Here is a 17,512-nt window from a genome sequence, read left to right as displayed (position 1 = left end):
AACACAAGACTAAAGAACGTTCAAATATTTTGATGTATCTTGTTGTTTTTATAAACAGTTTTAATGTCACAGAAATGTAGAGGGGGAGAGATTCTAAACAGCCTGAATGCTGAATAAAGGAGCCATATTTCCTGCAGGTTCATCACTCTGACAGCCTAAGGTCTGAACTGGGGAAAAAGCCGGCATGGCCGCCAATCTTTCATTCAGCCAGAATTCATCCATCCCGTGTGCACCTCTTAATCTGGTCCTGCCAGCACTCGGGAAACAGAGACCTTCACCAGCCGAAACAAATGACTCTACTAGGAACAGGAAACAACTCACCACTAACAGTCCCACCCCTAACGCAAGCCATTGCTGTTCCACTGTTGTGTACATGAGGTAGATGTCGCCATAATCACAGAATTATACACACACGCGGTTATATGGGAAACTAATCAACTCGGCCATAGACCTGTGTCCGTAATGTCATTATCAGAGCGGACCCAAGCTCTGGCTTTAAATGCTCTCGAGCAAAACGAAGGATGAAGCCCAGAGCAAGTCTTACTTGCCACAGAATACAGGAACCCATCCATGTTCAGCAATGTCAAGGCCCACTTACAAAAATTAAGCGCTTGTTACATTGGCTTTGTTTATAACTCTGTTGTAGACTTGTCACATGGGAGAAGCCACTGTTTGGCAAAAAAATGCACCTAATGGCTTTGATCATTAACAATTGAATGGGTGTATAAAAAGCATTATAAAACCATGACTGTGGCTTTTAAGAAATCAATACTTCTTTATGTTGGCTAGGTTTATCTGTGAACCCCCAGCTTTTTCCACCAGCACCTACACACCATGGAGGACCACGATGCGAAGCCACAGAGACCAGTGGCAAATTTACAAGGTAATTCAACTAGCACGTATCTTTTACACCTTCACGACATGTGTGTGAAGCAATAAATACATTAGAGCTACACTCGCATTATTATTAGCCCTACACACTATTTAAAAGTAAAAGGACATTCTGTAAATGATAAATGAAGAGAAACATTTTCCACTGCTATATGTACACAGTAACAAACTAATCAAAATACATATAATGTTGTATACATTATACCACTTTTGTACTGAAATGAGTATATAACTCATATATTACAAAAAATTGCAACCTTTAACCCATTTGAATGTACCCAATAATATTTTATTTTGGAAGTAGAAATATGTCAAATTATAGGAAACAGTCACGTCATTAGTACTACGTAACTAACACTACAGTTAGCTGAATCCTTGATCTACACAATGTACGGTGTTGTTTGAATCATATGACTAGTAAAAGTATAATCAGCTCTTCCCTTCCCACATCTTGTTCATGTGATAGTGGGTTGGGAGTATGTATGGCTCTGTGGTCTGTGTGGTTGTGGGGGTGACCTCAGTAACTGGTTCTCCTGATCGCATCCTAATTTTAATGTGAAATTAGACCTCCATGTCAGCCTCATGTGAGGAGTGAGTAAGGGCTCTGGAAATACCCAGCCAAGGGTTACGGCTAGCCCCCCAATACCACCCCCAACCTGGCTGGATGACTGGCTGACTGGCTGGCAGGACACAAACAGTGAGGGGGGGCTTGATGCCTACAGTGGCATGGTCCAAGAACAGGCCATGAGTGCAGTGCTCATTCTCCAGGACCGCACGGTGCTTGAGTGTTTTTAGCCCCCCCACCCACAGGATGAACATTTAGCACCCTGCACATCTGACCGAATGCATTAAAATTCTATTTGAAACTAAAAACAAAATATGTGGCAGTCATCACATTTGAAGTAAACACTCCTATATGTTTACTTGCCAATGCCGTGGCCTCTTGGACGATTTCTTAGGTCTGATAAATATGTAAGTTGGTCTGGATGAGAGTATCTGCCAAATGCCACATATGTGTGTGTCCCTGTAAACAGAGAGCAAGGACAGCGATTTGAGGGCATGTGTAAGGTCACATGAACAGGTAGTGGTGTCCTGTAAAAGGCATTCTGCTCTCATATGATGCATGGGTGGCATTTCAAAAATGTCTGACAGCCCACATTCTCCCTGGGGGGTAACTGTGATGTGTTAGGAGAGACCTACAGCAGGAGGGAACTGGCCACAATGTACAGTGGAAAAATAATGGCAAATACAAAGATGACAGGCAGCTCTGCCTTGGGAAGTGAGCAGCACACAAACCAGGTATGCGCTGCTGGCCTTAAAGAAAGATTCAGGGGATTCCAACTCCTTAAGCACCTGACTAAATAACTGGTGGTTCTACAATATTTTTATTTCTCCAGATGAAAGTAATTGGTTTGAAAAATCTATCAAGGCTAAGTGATTAAAGTTTATCATATTAAATTTCTTTAAGCAAACTAACCACAGCAGTGCATTCAAAGCATATATATATATATATATATATATATATATATATATATATATATATATATATATATATATGAAGGTTTAATATATCTCATCATTACTGTGAAGACTTAAAGAAAATCAGAGTGTATAAGAATCTTAGGATATAGAGAAAATAACAAAGGCAGAAAGTGTCGTGTAAGTGACAAACACAGTCTCTGACCATGAGATCAAAGGATCAGTTATCTGGCACAGTAGCCAAAGTAAACATTAACTCTCCTGAGTGGTAAATGGTACTCTAGTTCATCCTTTGCCACTCACTATGGTGATCACGTTAGGCTTCACACCTTTACCTGTGGGCTCTGATGGGCTCACCACACCATCCTACCTCTGACACCATTTGGATTAAAGACAGCAACTATGCCCAGCTTTGAACTCAGGGCTTCATGATGGTACACAGATAAGAGAGACATGTTCACCTTACCAAAGAGCTGGGCCTCCTTGTGTTATACAGTGAGACTCTGTCTAGGTTAGAAAATATAATTTGAGAAGGCTAAACTTTGCTTTGAAATTCATCGAATGTTTAAATTCATCGAATGTTTGCAAAGAACCTAATATGCTGAAAAGATTATCCACAAATCAGAGAAACTCCATGCAGATCTCAAGTTCACCAATACATATAAGCATGCAGTGAGGAAACTTTGAACAAGCAAGGCTGAACATACACGTTCAAAAAGTGCCTGGACTGTGATCTGTTCATCTGGCTCTTCACAGAAAAGTAAAATCAAGAGAACAACATCTTTAGCTGTTATCTGCTAGAGAAATAAATCTCCTGAAATGTAATAAGTAATAAAAAGCTTTTTCGTTGTACAAGAATATACACTTTCAATAAAAGAAATAAACTGGAAAGTGTCTGATGCAAATAACCAGTAAGCACATTTAAGGATTTGATTCTTTATTTCTTGTTTTTCAACATTTCTGCAGAGTAGAGAAAGAGGGAGAGAGAAAGAATACATAGCCTAAAAAATAAATGACAAAAAGTTAATAAGTAATACTGTACATTAGTGACAATGAGTGTACATATGTAACTCCTGTGCATAGTAATCGGCATTATAATTAAAAAGACATTCATGGAGACCACAGCACATTATTATTGTTATTATTATTATTATTTTTGTACATGACATGATGCTGGAAATAGTTCCTAATGTCCTTATTAGCGTAATGTTGTGAAAGCAAACAAATATCCCAAACCTTCTGTTACGATCTACTTGTCCAAAGCAACGTGACGTAATAAAACCTTAAACTAAGAACTACCTTATATTTTCACCACCTAGCTTTGTCTGAGGCGTGTGTGTCCAGACCATGCACATAAATGAATGACCCAGCGAGGAACCCGCTGTGCACTCAATGAAGTGACTGATGCCATGCAAATTTAATATGTGCCTTCCACCGCATTGGGGTTGGGTGGAGGGGGGTGGGGGGGTCTGGGGGGGTCTGGGGGGGGGTGCTGTTCTGTGGCCCTAAGGCAGGCGATAAAGAAGCGTAACACAGAGGAGAGAATAGAGCCTTTGTCCTGAGGAGAAAAAAAAAGCCAAAAAAGTTTAGGCTTATCACAGGATGCAGCCAAACATATTCTAAAGTCCCACTGGGGCAGGGTAAGAAGAGAAAGAGACATTTATTCATATAGCACACCTGCAGTGGACCACCGTGCATCTCCGTGAGGAGCACGCAGACAAGTCGAAAGTGGTGTAAATAGAAACAAACACATATGTATATTTGCAATATTTGATCATGTGAACAAGAAAGCATATTCATATTAAAAACTCTTTTTACTCCCTTGGTAGATTCATTAAAAGCCCTCTGTTATCTTACCTGCAAGCAGCAGAGGTTAACAGCAAAGCGATGATGTTGAATTATAGCAGCTAACGTGGACACCAAGCTACAACACAGTCATGTAATCTAGCAGCGCAGGACTGGATACAACTCTCATTGCATGTGGGAAGACGGGGGCAGCAGGGTGCTGTGTGCCGTCATCAAGACACGAATTCTGCAAGCAACGCTCTTGCATTTTAGCCTGTTAGGCCTGTAAACATCTGATGGCATTCAAAGAAGAGACTCCATTTTCCCAAGCAGAATTACTAGCATATGTGAGTCATCTGACAGAAATAGCTTTTAATTTCTAGTATAGATTGTTTTTTGTAGAATTGAATGTGCCGTTCAGAGCCTCCTCTCAAGTCCAGTCACATGGTCCCATTAGTTGTTTAGCGGGTCCTTGGCTTCGCAGCCAAGAGCCAGTGGATTCTGGGGCAAGGTTCCCAGCTGCCAAACGGCAATTCACTGCTACGCTTTGATGATTTTATTATGTGTTTAAATAATACAGATACCCAGATTCCCTGCAAGTTCCTGCACTAAACAAAAAAACTCTCAGCTGGGACCGAGCAGAGCATCAGCCGGGTCATTTGCTGTTAGGAGCAATCTGCAAAGTCGCACAACAACCTTTTGAAAGCACAGCAGTAGCTTGAATGGAGGGAAGGAAGGCTTTGAATGGGAAGAGGAATTTCATCTGTCTACATGCAGAATTATACAGTTGACATGGCTATATGCATATGGTTGATCTCCCCTTTGAGTTAAACGTGTGTGCAGGCTGCATATGCATTATATTAATTCATGAATAATATTCCTAGACCCTAAATATATCCAATGACACAATGTTTTACTATTTTGTTCCAGAACGTTGCATCATAAAGACCATCAGTTCATGCCTGTTCATGGAAGCTGTTGCTCATTTGCTGTTTCAACCAACAGATGCCACATAATGATATTTCTGTTCCAAAGTCATGCCGATGTCATGGATTAGCACTCTGTTGCATCTTCCAATAAGGAATGAAGCGTGTTCATAAGAAAGTTTGAATGTCCAGTGACATCCCTGCAGACATGAACACAGAGGAACGGGAGCAGGGTGACTGCAGAGTACTGCTGATGTGGTGTAGAGAAACAGAGTAAGATAGCTCTAAGCCAAAGCTGGGAACTCTTCAGAAATGCTATCGTAATTAGTGCCTCTACAGCCATTATCATGTGAGACTGGAAGGTGTACCCAATCAGATACAAACCCAACTGTGGCATTATTTATGACCAATAAACTATATACCAAGGTGTGGGGCTTACATAATATTATTAGATACCCAAAATCAAACAAAAAATAGATTTATTTGATTTACATTAGCTATATATTGTAACATTTCTTGAACTCCTACAATGCATACATTTAAAATGTCCAAGGACCTGATGGAACAATATTCAAATGTATTGCAGCCCACTTTCTTAAATCCAAACAAATTAAATGAAAACATGTAGTATGTATCCAATTAATGTAAAATCCCCCATGTGCAATGTAATGTAATAATGTAATAGGTTTCATTCAGTTTAAAAAATAAACTATGTCGTGCTTCAAGTATCTATAAAACGACAAAAGAGGAAACCTATTAGTCTGAAATAACAGTAGCCTCCTGCACCTCTTGATTGCGACAGTAACTTTTTCTGTACAAAACAATTACTGGAGACCCAGAAACTGCCTAACCTTGTCGCCCGTGTGTCGCGCGTATGCACTAGAGATTTGCATATGTATATTTACACATGTGATTTTGCATATGTATTATCAAATGTACATTCTGTTCGATCCCTTTTCATACGATACGTTGCTCCGTAATTCACCGCACCTTTAATATTTGGCTGCTAGTGCACGCAAATACATTAGGATATCAAATTAATATAAATTAGTTGGCGACATTTTGGACAAATCATATTTTAAATGACAAAACATTAAATGAGATTTTAAATATAAGACTCAAGCAGCAACTTGTAGCGCTGAAAGGAACACAACTCGAGCTGTTTAATTCAATTCAAACGACTCACATCGTTTATAATACTTAAAAACAAGTAAACACTGCAGTAAAATTAAGTAACATTTTCAACATGAAAATGTGTTGTCTCAAATTATCTATACGAAGGGAAATTCATAAATTATGCAGTTCTAACTAGAAGGGCCACACGAAGCAGGCATATGCCTACAGCTCTCTTGCGTTCTGTTAGCGGTGTTAATTGAACGTACCCTCTCGTGCAAGTACACTTGTTATCTTGTGAACCCTCAACATGTCAGATAGAAATCTACCGCATGTCAGCTCCAGCGATGAAATTAACAACAGACCTTTTTATTGCTCTGCAAGGTCATTTGGCTGCCAATTGGGTAATTATGGGAATTATCTATTCGACTCTTTGGAATGCTCAAACCCCCCCCCCCCCCCCCCACCCCCCCTTCTCCGCTGAGAGTTTGGTCTACTTCAACGAGTCTCTCTCGTGGGAAAGTTCACCCATAACTGCAAGTGTACCAGCAAAATCAAATTAAGCAAAGAGATTTCATTAGTATTTATAGCCTGAGGCATTTGTAAAAGTACAGAGACGGCAAGTTATGAAGGAGTCAAAAGGGAGTAATTATTGGCTAATGACAAGGCCCATATCTAAAGTAGACAATTGAGTAATGAACTGAAGGCATTGATGGCATCTTGAAAAGAGATATAAGAGGGGAGACATAGTGGCTTAATGATGCTTATTGACTCTGAACACTAAGCCTCGACGTGAAATAGTATCAAAAGATATGTTGTAAAATAAAAAGTTGCCACTGACAAAAAACGGGCCGAAGCAGCTTAACCTATCTGTATCCAATTCTCTCAGGCTCAGATTTTGCTAAATGAACATGACAGACAAAACAAATGCTTAAGCAAGAAGCTTCAGTTTGTTTCTTCATTCTTCAGTACTGTTTAAAAAACTCTTGCAGTAGTTTTAAAAGCAACGTACTGACGTTGCAAAACATCCCATGGCCAATATCGTACAGGCTGTTTGAAAACAAACGAATTTCTCATTTTATTCCTTTTCAGTAAGGAACAACTGACACCTCTTAATAGCCAATTTAGTCGCTATTGATTTTGTTTCGACTTCATTTTTAAGGCTTTGCTGAAGATAAGAAGATGAATTCGATTCATCTGACTTGGCTGAAATTTTAAGTTATTTTAGGACCGTTTCAAACTCTCATACCTCATAAGCATGCAACCCAAAGTCATGGCCGTGGAGATCCCCGTTGTCTTTGCGTCTCGGACGTGTTCATGGCAATGAGGTCCCGCGCGACACCACGTCGCGGTGCTCAATAACCCCTCTGCCGTTTCACGTGGCGGAGCTGACGCGCTTCTCCTCAACCAGAAATGTTCTCGAGACAACTACCATTAAAGGTAATTGGCTCCAAAGCCATGTTAGGTAAAGCCAGTGAAACACTGGTGAAGTATAGTGCACATTATTAGTACTGGAATGAAATTTAATTTACAGTGATATTACAGATATTTATGCACCAATGCCCATGAAAAGATTGAGTTCAGAGGTCAGTGAGGAGCACGGCAAGGATACAGGGTTTAACATAAATAATACAAATGACTTAACATTATTTATTTATAAATCAATAGTTAATTCCTATTCCTACACTGTTAATACCAAAAATAACTGCGTCAAGTTCAAACATATTTGAACGTTTGACACAGGTATTCTGTTACCAGTTTAAATTGTGTTTTAGGGATTGCCGCACTGGAAGTCACTGTTACGAAACTGAAAATATTTTCATATATTTATTTGCATGTAGTTTTTTAGAATTTAGAATCTGGTCAATCAAATCACACATTTATAACACATTTAAATGTTGGGGGAATTAAGAAATCAAAAATAACAAGCTTTACTTTTATACATTGCCTATATGGAACACCAGTTTTTTTAGTTTAAAAATGTGAACAATTTTCTTTCTAAACTATATTTTGCTTTGTTTTTGTTGTTGTTTTTTTTTTCTTAAAACATAAATGTGATTCAAGTGACTGAACGAAGTAGACCAAAGTGTATGTTACTGAAAGGTCAGTGCGTATTACACATCTAAATCACCCTATTTACAAGCGAAAACGTTCAAATAACACTCTCTCGTCGTGGTAATGTGCTACTTCAATCCCAAACTTAATGACAATGAGAATTACAAGCCGGGTAACATCACACGTACTTAACAGTACACATTGGCATGTTAATCTGGATGCACATTTAACCAACCTCAAGGTGTCCATTCCCACCCTTACACCAGTCAGTAACTGGTGTTAACGCGCCTCTACTGGGGCTCGCGGTGGAGCAGCGGCGTGCTGAGACGGTGACGGTGATGTCAGCATTTGCAGAATGGTGAAAGGGAGGCTTAAATTATCAAAACCTATAGCCTGAACCTCCTGTATCCAAGAAGATAACGAATTAAACCAACTGGGCGTTCCTTTCTGTTGCTTTAGATAGTCCAAAGAGAAACCCCAATTAGCCCACACCACACCTCACGATAGTCTCCAACTCAGGAATATGATACAGAATGAAACCTTACTATTTCGTTAGTAAAATTAGAATTTAGACAGCCTGTCATTTATACAAAGTTGACAAAAAGTCTAATGGCTGGTCTCATGTTCATATTTAAAACACTTTTACACTTTATTTATCATTTATTATTATAATTTACCTGTCAACTGTATTTTGTTGTTTTAGGTAATGGTGTGGTAATTGTTTTCTAATTTCAATTGGATAAGAACGAAATAATGAAAGACAGAAAGAATGAAAGAAAGAACGAAAAAGAAAGAAAGAAAGAAAGAAAGAAAGAAGAGCCCTGATTACACATACTGTACACCTTGTAGAAGCTAGCAGATTCACATTTTGCAGAGAATAAGAAGATATTGGACATGTCAACTGTCTTATCTTTCTGTTTTCTCCACAAATCTGTTCCTAAATTTGACGGAAAAAAATAAAACTCCAACGAAATATTTGTCTAATTGCAACGTTTAAGACATCCTTAAGACATATGGCTACTATAATGAGTTAAATGCATGCGGTTTTGTTTTTCATCCGTAAGCCATGCAAGGAAAAAAGCATCTTTATAGGATTTTATCACCTGTCAGATTTTTTAATCAAATATCACGTTAGACAAGTTGAAATGTCCATTTTTGTGAGAGACTGGGAATAGTGTTTCAAATTGTACTGCACAACATTTTGTCATATCCTATTTTTGTATAGTCTACATAAACTATTTGCTGTTGTGTCCACATTCGTGGAGAGCAAAATAACCGTTTGGGTCTTGCACTGTTGTGACGGCGAAAGCCTCTACGCTGATAGCAGAAAAAGGCACTGTTAAAAATGAGCTAGATCATATTGTTTGACAGAAAGTTGCAGGTTGATAGAGTGGATTCTTCAATGGGATGAAAATAGTGAATTCAGAGGGAAGGAACCTGAGCTCCTGCCTTCTGGTGGGTATAGCCTTTGGGGAATCACGGTGTCGACCGTGGAAAATCCAATTAAGGATTGCATTTAAATGAAAAGTCATTTTTTAACGGGAGTACATATGACACGGACATTTCCCTTCCGGAATTAGGCGAACGGTTTTCTGCGAATGACTCGTTTTTATTAAATCTGACGTGCTGATTATTCCGAGTTGGTGTAACTGTAATTAAAAGCACGCTAACAATGCCATTAATTTATCATACCGTTTTTCAAGCTTGCCCCCTACGCTCTCATAATTAATTAAATATCTTGCCTTTCAAAACTTGCGCAGCCATTCGGAATCAACCCAATACGCTTCAGCAAAACGCGTAAAGGGCCTACAACACTGACATCCCAGTAGTGTAGATATTTGGCAAAGTCTATGAAATCCAGTTGTTCTAACAGTTGAAAACCTAGATCGATGAATGTGTCTCAAATTCCTAACGCCTTCGTGAGAGGGGCGCAAGGAGTCTACTGTCACTGATATACACCCAGAATAGATCTTGCTTAAATGTGCAATGACTGCAGTACTAATAAGCTTCGCATACCATTGGTCATAATTGTTAACATAAAGGGATTTGAGTACAATGAAAACGAATATGAACAAATGCTACAAAATCTGCAAATATAAGAGTGGTTTCCGTTAATAAAATAGACTGCGCGAGCTTAAAAATATTTTAGGCCAAAACCCACTATAATTAAACAATCTACGAAGCCTAACATTCATTTAAATATAATGAAAGGGATTCCTTCTAAAGACCCGCAGTTTTGAATAATTTATGAAGAAGCACTGTGCTTTGCACGTGGTTTTTGATTAAGGAAGACATACTGTATGTCCTATTAACGTATTTTCAATGCATACGAACCTAAACCTGGAAACATCCACTGTGGTTCAAGTTCAGTATTCGCCCCAGGTATGCAGTCTCTACCTAAGCGCCGTGCGAGCTTTTCTCCTGAATGGACACATTCCTGGTATACACCCTTCAATTTCTCCCTCTATCTCCTTTTATTCGAGCGATTTAATTAGGCATAAATTCGATCCTGGTTAGCTATTTGTGAGCTATTTGTTTCTGACCTTGCTTGGTAATCACATTCAGCGATTGTATCCGCACCGTCACCTGCTATGGCTGCGTCGCCTAATAGCCTCACGCGGGAAGGAGTTAGCTTATTATTCTAAAAGGTTTTGGCGGACTAAGCCGTGCGTGTGTGCTTAAATGTACATTTCATTAACAAACTGCGAAGGTATAAAACCGAATTTATGGAGCTTCAAAAGATCACAGGGAGGACGAATTTGATCTCCTTTTGGATATTATGCCTAGCTCGAATGTTCTTCGATGTGCACTGGCATGAACAAAGGCGACCGAGAGAGAGAGAGAGAGAGAGAGAGAGAGAGAGAGAGAGACTGGAACATAAATCCGATATATTTTAACACTGCATAATATAGAAAATAAAAAATGAGGATCGAGAAATTCACATAGAGAATCAACAAAACGAAAAAAATTCAATATATGACATTCAGACAACAATGTTGTTTAAGTGTCAGAGAATCAGAGGTTTCATTTGCTAAGTAGCCCGTATTGATAGACGGAAGATCACACGGGTCACCCGTCTGCTTGCTTGGACGCAGTAGCACAATAGCACACTACTTGTCTAATCGGGGGACATGCCCACGCCCTCTTCAACACCATTATAAACGGTATGATTTAATTAATCCTGCATTCATTCACCATGCAAAAGCTGCTTCTGTGATGTCACATGAGCACGCGTCCCTTAGAGAGTTCAAAATAGACTAAACACGGTGCTGCAGCCTCGTGTGCAGGTCGGGGTGAAAGGTTGTAGTTTTCATATTAAATGTCATCCCATAAAAACAATAAAATGAGGAGAGAAGTTAATGAAATAACGAAATAAATGACATTAACCTACAACTAAATTAATTATACAAAATTAAAAACAGCAAACTGTGTATTATGAGAAATAATTACCTTATATATATATATATATATATACTATATGTATAGTTTATTAATATAGGGTAACATTTATTAGTACATGCGCAGTCTAACTGATGTTTATTTGCAGAAAATTATTAGCAGTAGATAACCTTTTCATTACGGTGTATTTATTCTCAAGCGTCAAAAGCAAGACTACATTTTTATCGCGTTTAGAAACATTGCAATTTTCCCGTATATGTTTGCATTCAACATTTTAAGATGAACAAAAAGTCTCGTGACGGCCTTCTAATTTCCCGGTGTAAAGTAATTTATACATTTGGTCAGGCATGATGAAATAATGGTAAGAATAATTGATTCTGTTGTCAATTAAAGATATTTTCATTAGGTGGGTGGGAACTCTCCAAGCAAATCGATAAAACGTTATATTGCTAGTTGCAAAATAAATGACGATTCAAGGCGACTAACAGCGTTTGTTTGTTAATCCGTCTGAACAGGCCTGTCGACATAAATAATCTCGTCCGATTATTCTTTACACTCAAATAAAGCAAGAATGCGTTTTAAATTGTTACGATCCTACACATATCCAAATTACCCAAATGCGTCAATATTACATATATACGTCACGGACCCCCCTCTAGCACAACAACACTAAGCAAAATTTTCTCACACGATGAAGGGAATGTTAAAGAGTTCCGTATTCCCTATCAACATCCTTTTCTTGGGAACATCCCACATGCGTCGCTCACCTTGACGGTTGTGAATAGTTATTTTGCATTTACTCAATTGCTCGTTTCCTACTTTTTCATATGCTAACACATGCAATAATTAGGTCGTTAACACCTCTGCAGAACCCGTTAAGAAATCTTTATTTCCAGTTTTCCTATTGTTGCCACACAATTATTTCCCTGACACGTATAACAAAATCGGTAAAGCGGGCAGTATCCTGCAAAACACCCAAGACGTGCCTGCAGGAACATAAAATTAAAGACCTTCTCTTTCGACGAAATATTCCAACTTGCTGTCAGTAAGACTGTTTTATTAGGCCTACAAAAGATAAAATCAGTCAGTTATCTTACTTTCAAATTGGCCTAAATATTTTATTTCATGCACTAGACTATACAAGCACTCGATAATGACAAGAGATTCAATTAACTTAGCTGTAGTCGTTTTCTTTCAGCTGCTTTCAACACAAATAGTTTTGAGCAAAGTTAGATTAGGTTTTTTTAGAGCAGGCGAAGTAACGCGCGTCGGGTCAGGAGATTTCAGTAATGCAGGCCAGTTTCCTTTTTTTTCCTGCCTTTCTCCCTCAGCCACCGCTAAATAGTCTATGACAGACGAACAGAGCCGGCGAGAGGTGGCAAGTGGTGTTACTGTTGTCCCATTGTTGACAAATCCGTGGAGCAACTTCAGCCCGCGCGGTTTAACAGAGGGGCGCCTGACGTCATGGCGTCACGTGACCGAGCTGATAGTATATCTTTAAGTGAAAAGTAATCTATCAGACAGTCTTTAAAACCTGCTTTTAAAGCATGTGTCATCTTGACTTCTCGGTCCAAAATCACTCGTAGTTCGAGGAAATACGGCCGGAAGGGGACCGGACGTGAAACGCACAAGTCTGCTAAAACTTCCGAAGCCACTAGCTTGGAGAAATATTTTCTAAAGTTTAAGTTTCACTGGCAGGCCGGGTCTGCCCTTCATTTAGCAATTGGTTGACATCCGATCTGACCACGGCGGACCACGCTCTTACCTCGGGTCGTTCCTCAGCAGAGTAAGCGGTGATGACCCTGTCTGGAGGCAGCAGTGCCAGCGACATGTCCGGTCAGACGGTCCTCACGGCTGACGATGTGGATATCGACGTGGTCGGGGAGGGAGACGAGGGGATGGAGCGGGACAGTGACTGCGAGAGCCCGGGCGTGCAGGACCGGGGCGAGGACGCGGAGGACGTGAAGGAGCGCAGCGGGAGTCCGTGCGAGAGCGCGAGCGAGGGCGAGTCCAAAGGGGACGGGCAGGAGAGCTCCTCCGCGCCCGTGCAGAACAAGCCCAAGAGCAGCCTGGTGAAGCCGCCGTACTCGTACATCGCGCTCATCACCATGGCCATCCTCCAGAGCCCGCAGAAGAAGTTGACGCTCAGTGGCATCTGCGAGTTCATCAGCAACCGCTTCCCGTACTACAGGGAGAAGTTTCCAGCCTGGCAGAACTCCATCCGCCACAACCTGTCCCTCAACGACTGCTTCGTCAAGATCCCCCGGGAGCCGGGCAACCCGGGCAAGGGGAATTACTGGACGCTGGACCCCCAGTCTGAAGACATGTTTGACAACGGCAGTTTTCTCAGGAGAAGGAAACGCTTCAAGAGACAGCCGGACATTCTCAGGGACCAGACCGCGCTCATGATGCAAAGTTTCGGAGCGTACAGTATTGGGAGTCCCTACGGGCGCCACTACGGAATTCACCCGGCTGCGTACTCACACCCCGCCGCGCTGCAGTACCCTTATATCCCCCCGGTGGGTCCCATGCTGCCTCCGGCGGTGCCGCTCTTGCCTTCGGCAGAACTGAACAGAAAGGCGTTTAATTCCCAACTCAGTCCGAGTCTACAACTGCAACTCAATAGCTTAAGTACTGCGATCAAGTCCGAGCCGTCAAGTCGACCCTCGTTCAGTATAGAGAACATTATCGGGGTGTCCAGCAGCTCTTCGAGCGCACAGACGTTCCTGCGGCCGCCAGTGACGGTGCAGTCCGCGTTACTGAGCGCACAGTCTCTGTCGTTATCCCGGACATCGGCGGCTATTGCGCCCATTCTTAGCGTTCCTTCAAACATCATCTCGGGACAGTTTTTACCCACGGCGTCGACAGCCGTATCCAAATGGCCTTCTCAGTGATACACTTTTTTTCTACTTCTAATATTTAAGGAGGGAAAGACTGTACAGCACGAACTAGGCAGCACTGGACGATTCGTCCACCTCTATGTAGCCATGTAAAAAAAGAAAATATACATAATCGAGGAATGCTTTAAGCACAGGTAATAATTGTAAATATTTGTATACAGAAATGTACTTGTTCGACTTTTTCGTTATTCTGCTGTTCAAACTTTGACAGTTTGTAGTTCAGAGTGATTTCTTTTTTTATTTTACATTATATATATATATATGTATTTTCTTCTTTGGAATCACGAGAGAAGTGATTCCTTTATTAGGCTAATTAATGTCGTTTTGTTTTGTTTTACTATGAAATGTTCTTGTTCGAAGACTGGACAAGTAGCCTGTTTATAAAATTCAAATATATGTATTCTATGTAGCTATATCGTGTTGTAAATTGAATACATTTGTTAATAAATGTTAAAATAAGAAATGAAATCACAGACAACATATAGCCTATTTTTAATTAGCTGAACTTCAAATTGATTCCATAAACAATTTAAAGTGACATCGGTCACATTCGAACGGGATAAATTTGCTGTAATTGTTCTTTAATTAATCGTTAATTAATTACATTTAAATATAGCCGAATTATTGCTTACAATTGTTATTTTGCAAAAGAAAACATTTTTCAAAATCAATTAAAAAAACATAGGCCTAAAACAAAATTCAATTCTAAATAATAATATAACCTAGATGTATTGTATAGTGTTTTATCCAAATTTCTCACTACAAGATTTAATATGCTTTTATTAAAAACCCAATGTATTCAAAACCGTCAAAGGACTTTGGGCGTTTTACGTATTTTACGTATGTATTTTAAGTATATTGTTCATACTAAAATGAACAAAAAATGCATATATTTAACTCTTTTATAGATTAATTAGATAACCACAAATTCAGCTAGCTATGCCGCAATTAAATGTAAAATTTATTTTCACTGTCCATTATCACCATTAACAAATGACAGAAAAAACATGTATCAAATGTAATATTTAAAATACGGTTGTTATGCTATGCACATAATAATATTTACAATTTCAGTGTAGCTACTCAAAAATAAAATATGGCATGTCCACGTTTAGAAGCAGCGCAATCTGCGTCGTTATCCACGATGGACTTACGCTTAATTCACCAACATATTTTGATATAAAAACCGTTGATGGCATTAGTGATTGATCATCTCAGAGAGCAGTCCTACCACCGAGACATTTAAGCAGCCTATCAGTTTCCACGCAATCTAAAATGTTTTGCAAGTTGTTTCTATAAAAGTAACACTTCGTTTCACAGTTGTGTCTAGCTAATCATCTCTACACAAACAGCAAATGGTGGATGGTGTACCGTGCACACGGGGTAGGACTATATTTAACTGATACCCATGGGAAAAGAGAAAGGCCTCTCTTCTTAAATTCACTTTCAAGCAAAAGAAGGCGCTGAGCGTGTCCTTCTGAATGACACCGGAGAACACGGGCCTCATTCCACAACTGTCTCCTTATTCCTTAAAATTAGACAAACATTTTTATGCGCATTTTTCCAATGCCTCGCAGTCGGAGAGCAGTTAGACAGCACATTCCCAGGGTGATTTATGGCGCAACGTGACGTTCGCTTTCGCTTTTTAAAATAAAGCGCTGTCAGAATTAGCAGGGATAAAGTATCTCGCGTAAAGACCTCTATTTTTAGGCAAAGCGAATAATGCAGTGGGACTTTATGGTCTATATAATAGCTCGTGGGCCTCTATATCCACCCATAATGACAATACAAATAAAAAAGTCTTAATTGACGTAGAATCTACATCACAGATTCTACAGACGTGTGTTATTAAATAATTTCCTCCACAGAAAAAAATGTGTTAGCCTACAGTGTGATTGACAAGCGCCCTAACAAACCGTGACCCTATGAAGCCTGTTAAACAACACGGTTATTTTCATAAGCTCAAGGCCTATTACAATTAACAAAATACACGATCTGTGTTTTACAGTGACTGAGCGACCAAACAGGCTGCATTTCTGACACAAGGGCCAAACGCAGTGTACGACTTTCAGACACATTCCGTAGCCTGCAGTGTTAAACCTTCAATAGACATCACTAGGTGGCGCTTATAGACACAATCATCATAGACCAAAGCAATTTAAACCAAAAGAAACATTTTCGAGATCCAGGTTGGGTTTCTCGATATCGATGAATCCTAGAGATTAACGAGCCACTTTTACAGTGAAGGTGTGACAAACAGCCCACGTGCCTGTGTTTTCCAACAGCTCTCGTAATCGCTGGACTTACAAACAAGTTAAAAATTCTTTGTTAACTGCGCCTCGATACCTTGGCTCGTAAAACAGAGACCCACTGGCAAATCGACAACCAACAGTCGACTGACAAATCCGTGACACCTTTGGTCACAATCATGAGCACGTCATTTTAATTTAAAGGCCTTTTAAACGTTAATGTAACCTTCATTATGTCATGACTAAACGGGTGAAAACAATTTCCTTTATAAATGGAGAAATAATAACCGATTTACAAAACACTTTATTATTATTAATAGTAGGCTGTTATTTAACTGACTCGTTAAATAATGACGCTAATAACGTTGTCAGAAAGGTTTTGGGGAAAAGTTACAAAAATGTCTGATATTTAACAGTTCACCTGGGCTTAGCTGCATGGTGATTTCGGGGAAGTGACCCCCGAACTTCAGTATTGATGGTTTCTTGTTCAGCCTATAGACCTATAATAACCATGTAACATTTCCATTTAACTGCATAAACGGCTAAATAACATTAGCACTATTTATCTCTATAGACTTGTTTTACTTAAGTGTGTACACTTTAAGGCCTGGTGATGGGGCATTTTTTTTTATTAAATCTTATTTACAAATGTGCAAATAAGCTAGAGAACAGAAGCTTGTGCTGGTACAATTATCATAGAACGACAGTGGCGAAG

General features: G+C 39.7%; 1 protein-coding gene across 1 annotated transcript; it reads left to right on the top strand.

Annotated features, from left to right (window-relative positions):
- The first annotated feature begins 13,067 nt into the window (after positions 1-13,067).
- Positions 13,068-15,007, top strand: foxd3 (forkhead box D3). The gene has a single exon (XM_077014855.1). The coding sequence runs from the start codon at positions 13,445-13,447 to the stop codon at positions 14,540-14,542; it is 1,098 nt and encodes a 365-aa protein (XP_076870970.1). The 5' UTR covers positions 13,068-13,444; the 3' UTR covers positions 14,543-15,007.
- The last annotated feature ends 2,505 nt before the right edge of the window (positions 15,008-17,512 follow it).

Source organism: Brachyhypopomus gauderio, chromosome 8 (genome assembly GCF_052324685.1).
Source record: "Brachyhypopomus gauderio isolate BG-103 chromosome 8, BGAUD_0.2, whole genome shotgun sequence".
In the NCBI taxonomy this organism is placed as follows: Eukaryota; Metazoa; Chordata; class Actinopteri; order Gymnotiformes; family Hypopomidae; genus Brachyhypopomus; species Brachyhypopomus gauderio.
Note: the sequence above shows the minus strand (reverse complement) of the source record. Positions and strands in the feature narration are given on the sequence as shown.

Excerpts from the sequence above, each read along its gene's own strand:
- foxd3 (XM_077014855.1), top strand. The coding sequence starts at position 13,445 with ATGACCCTGTCTGGAGGCAGCAGTGCCAGCGACATGTCCGGTCAGACG.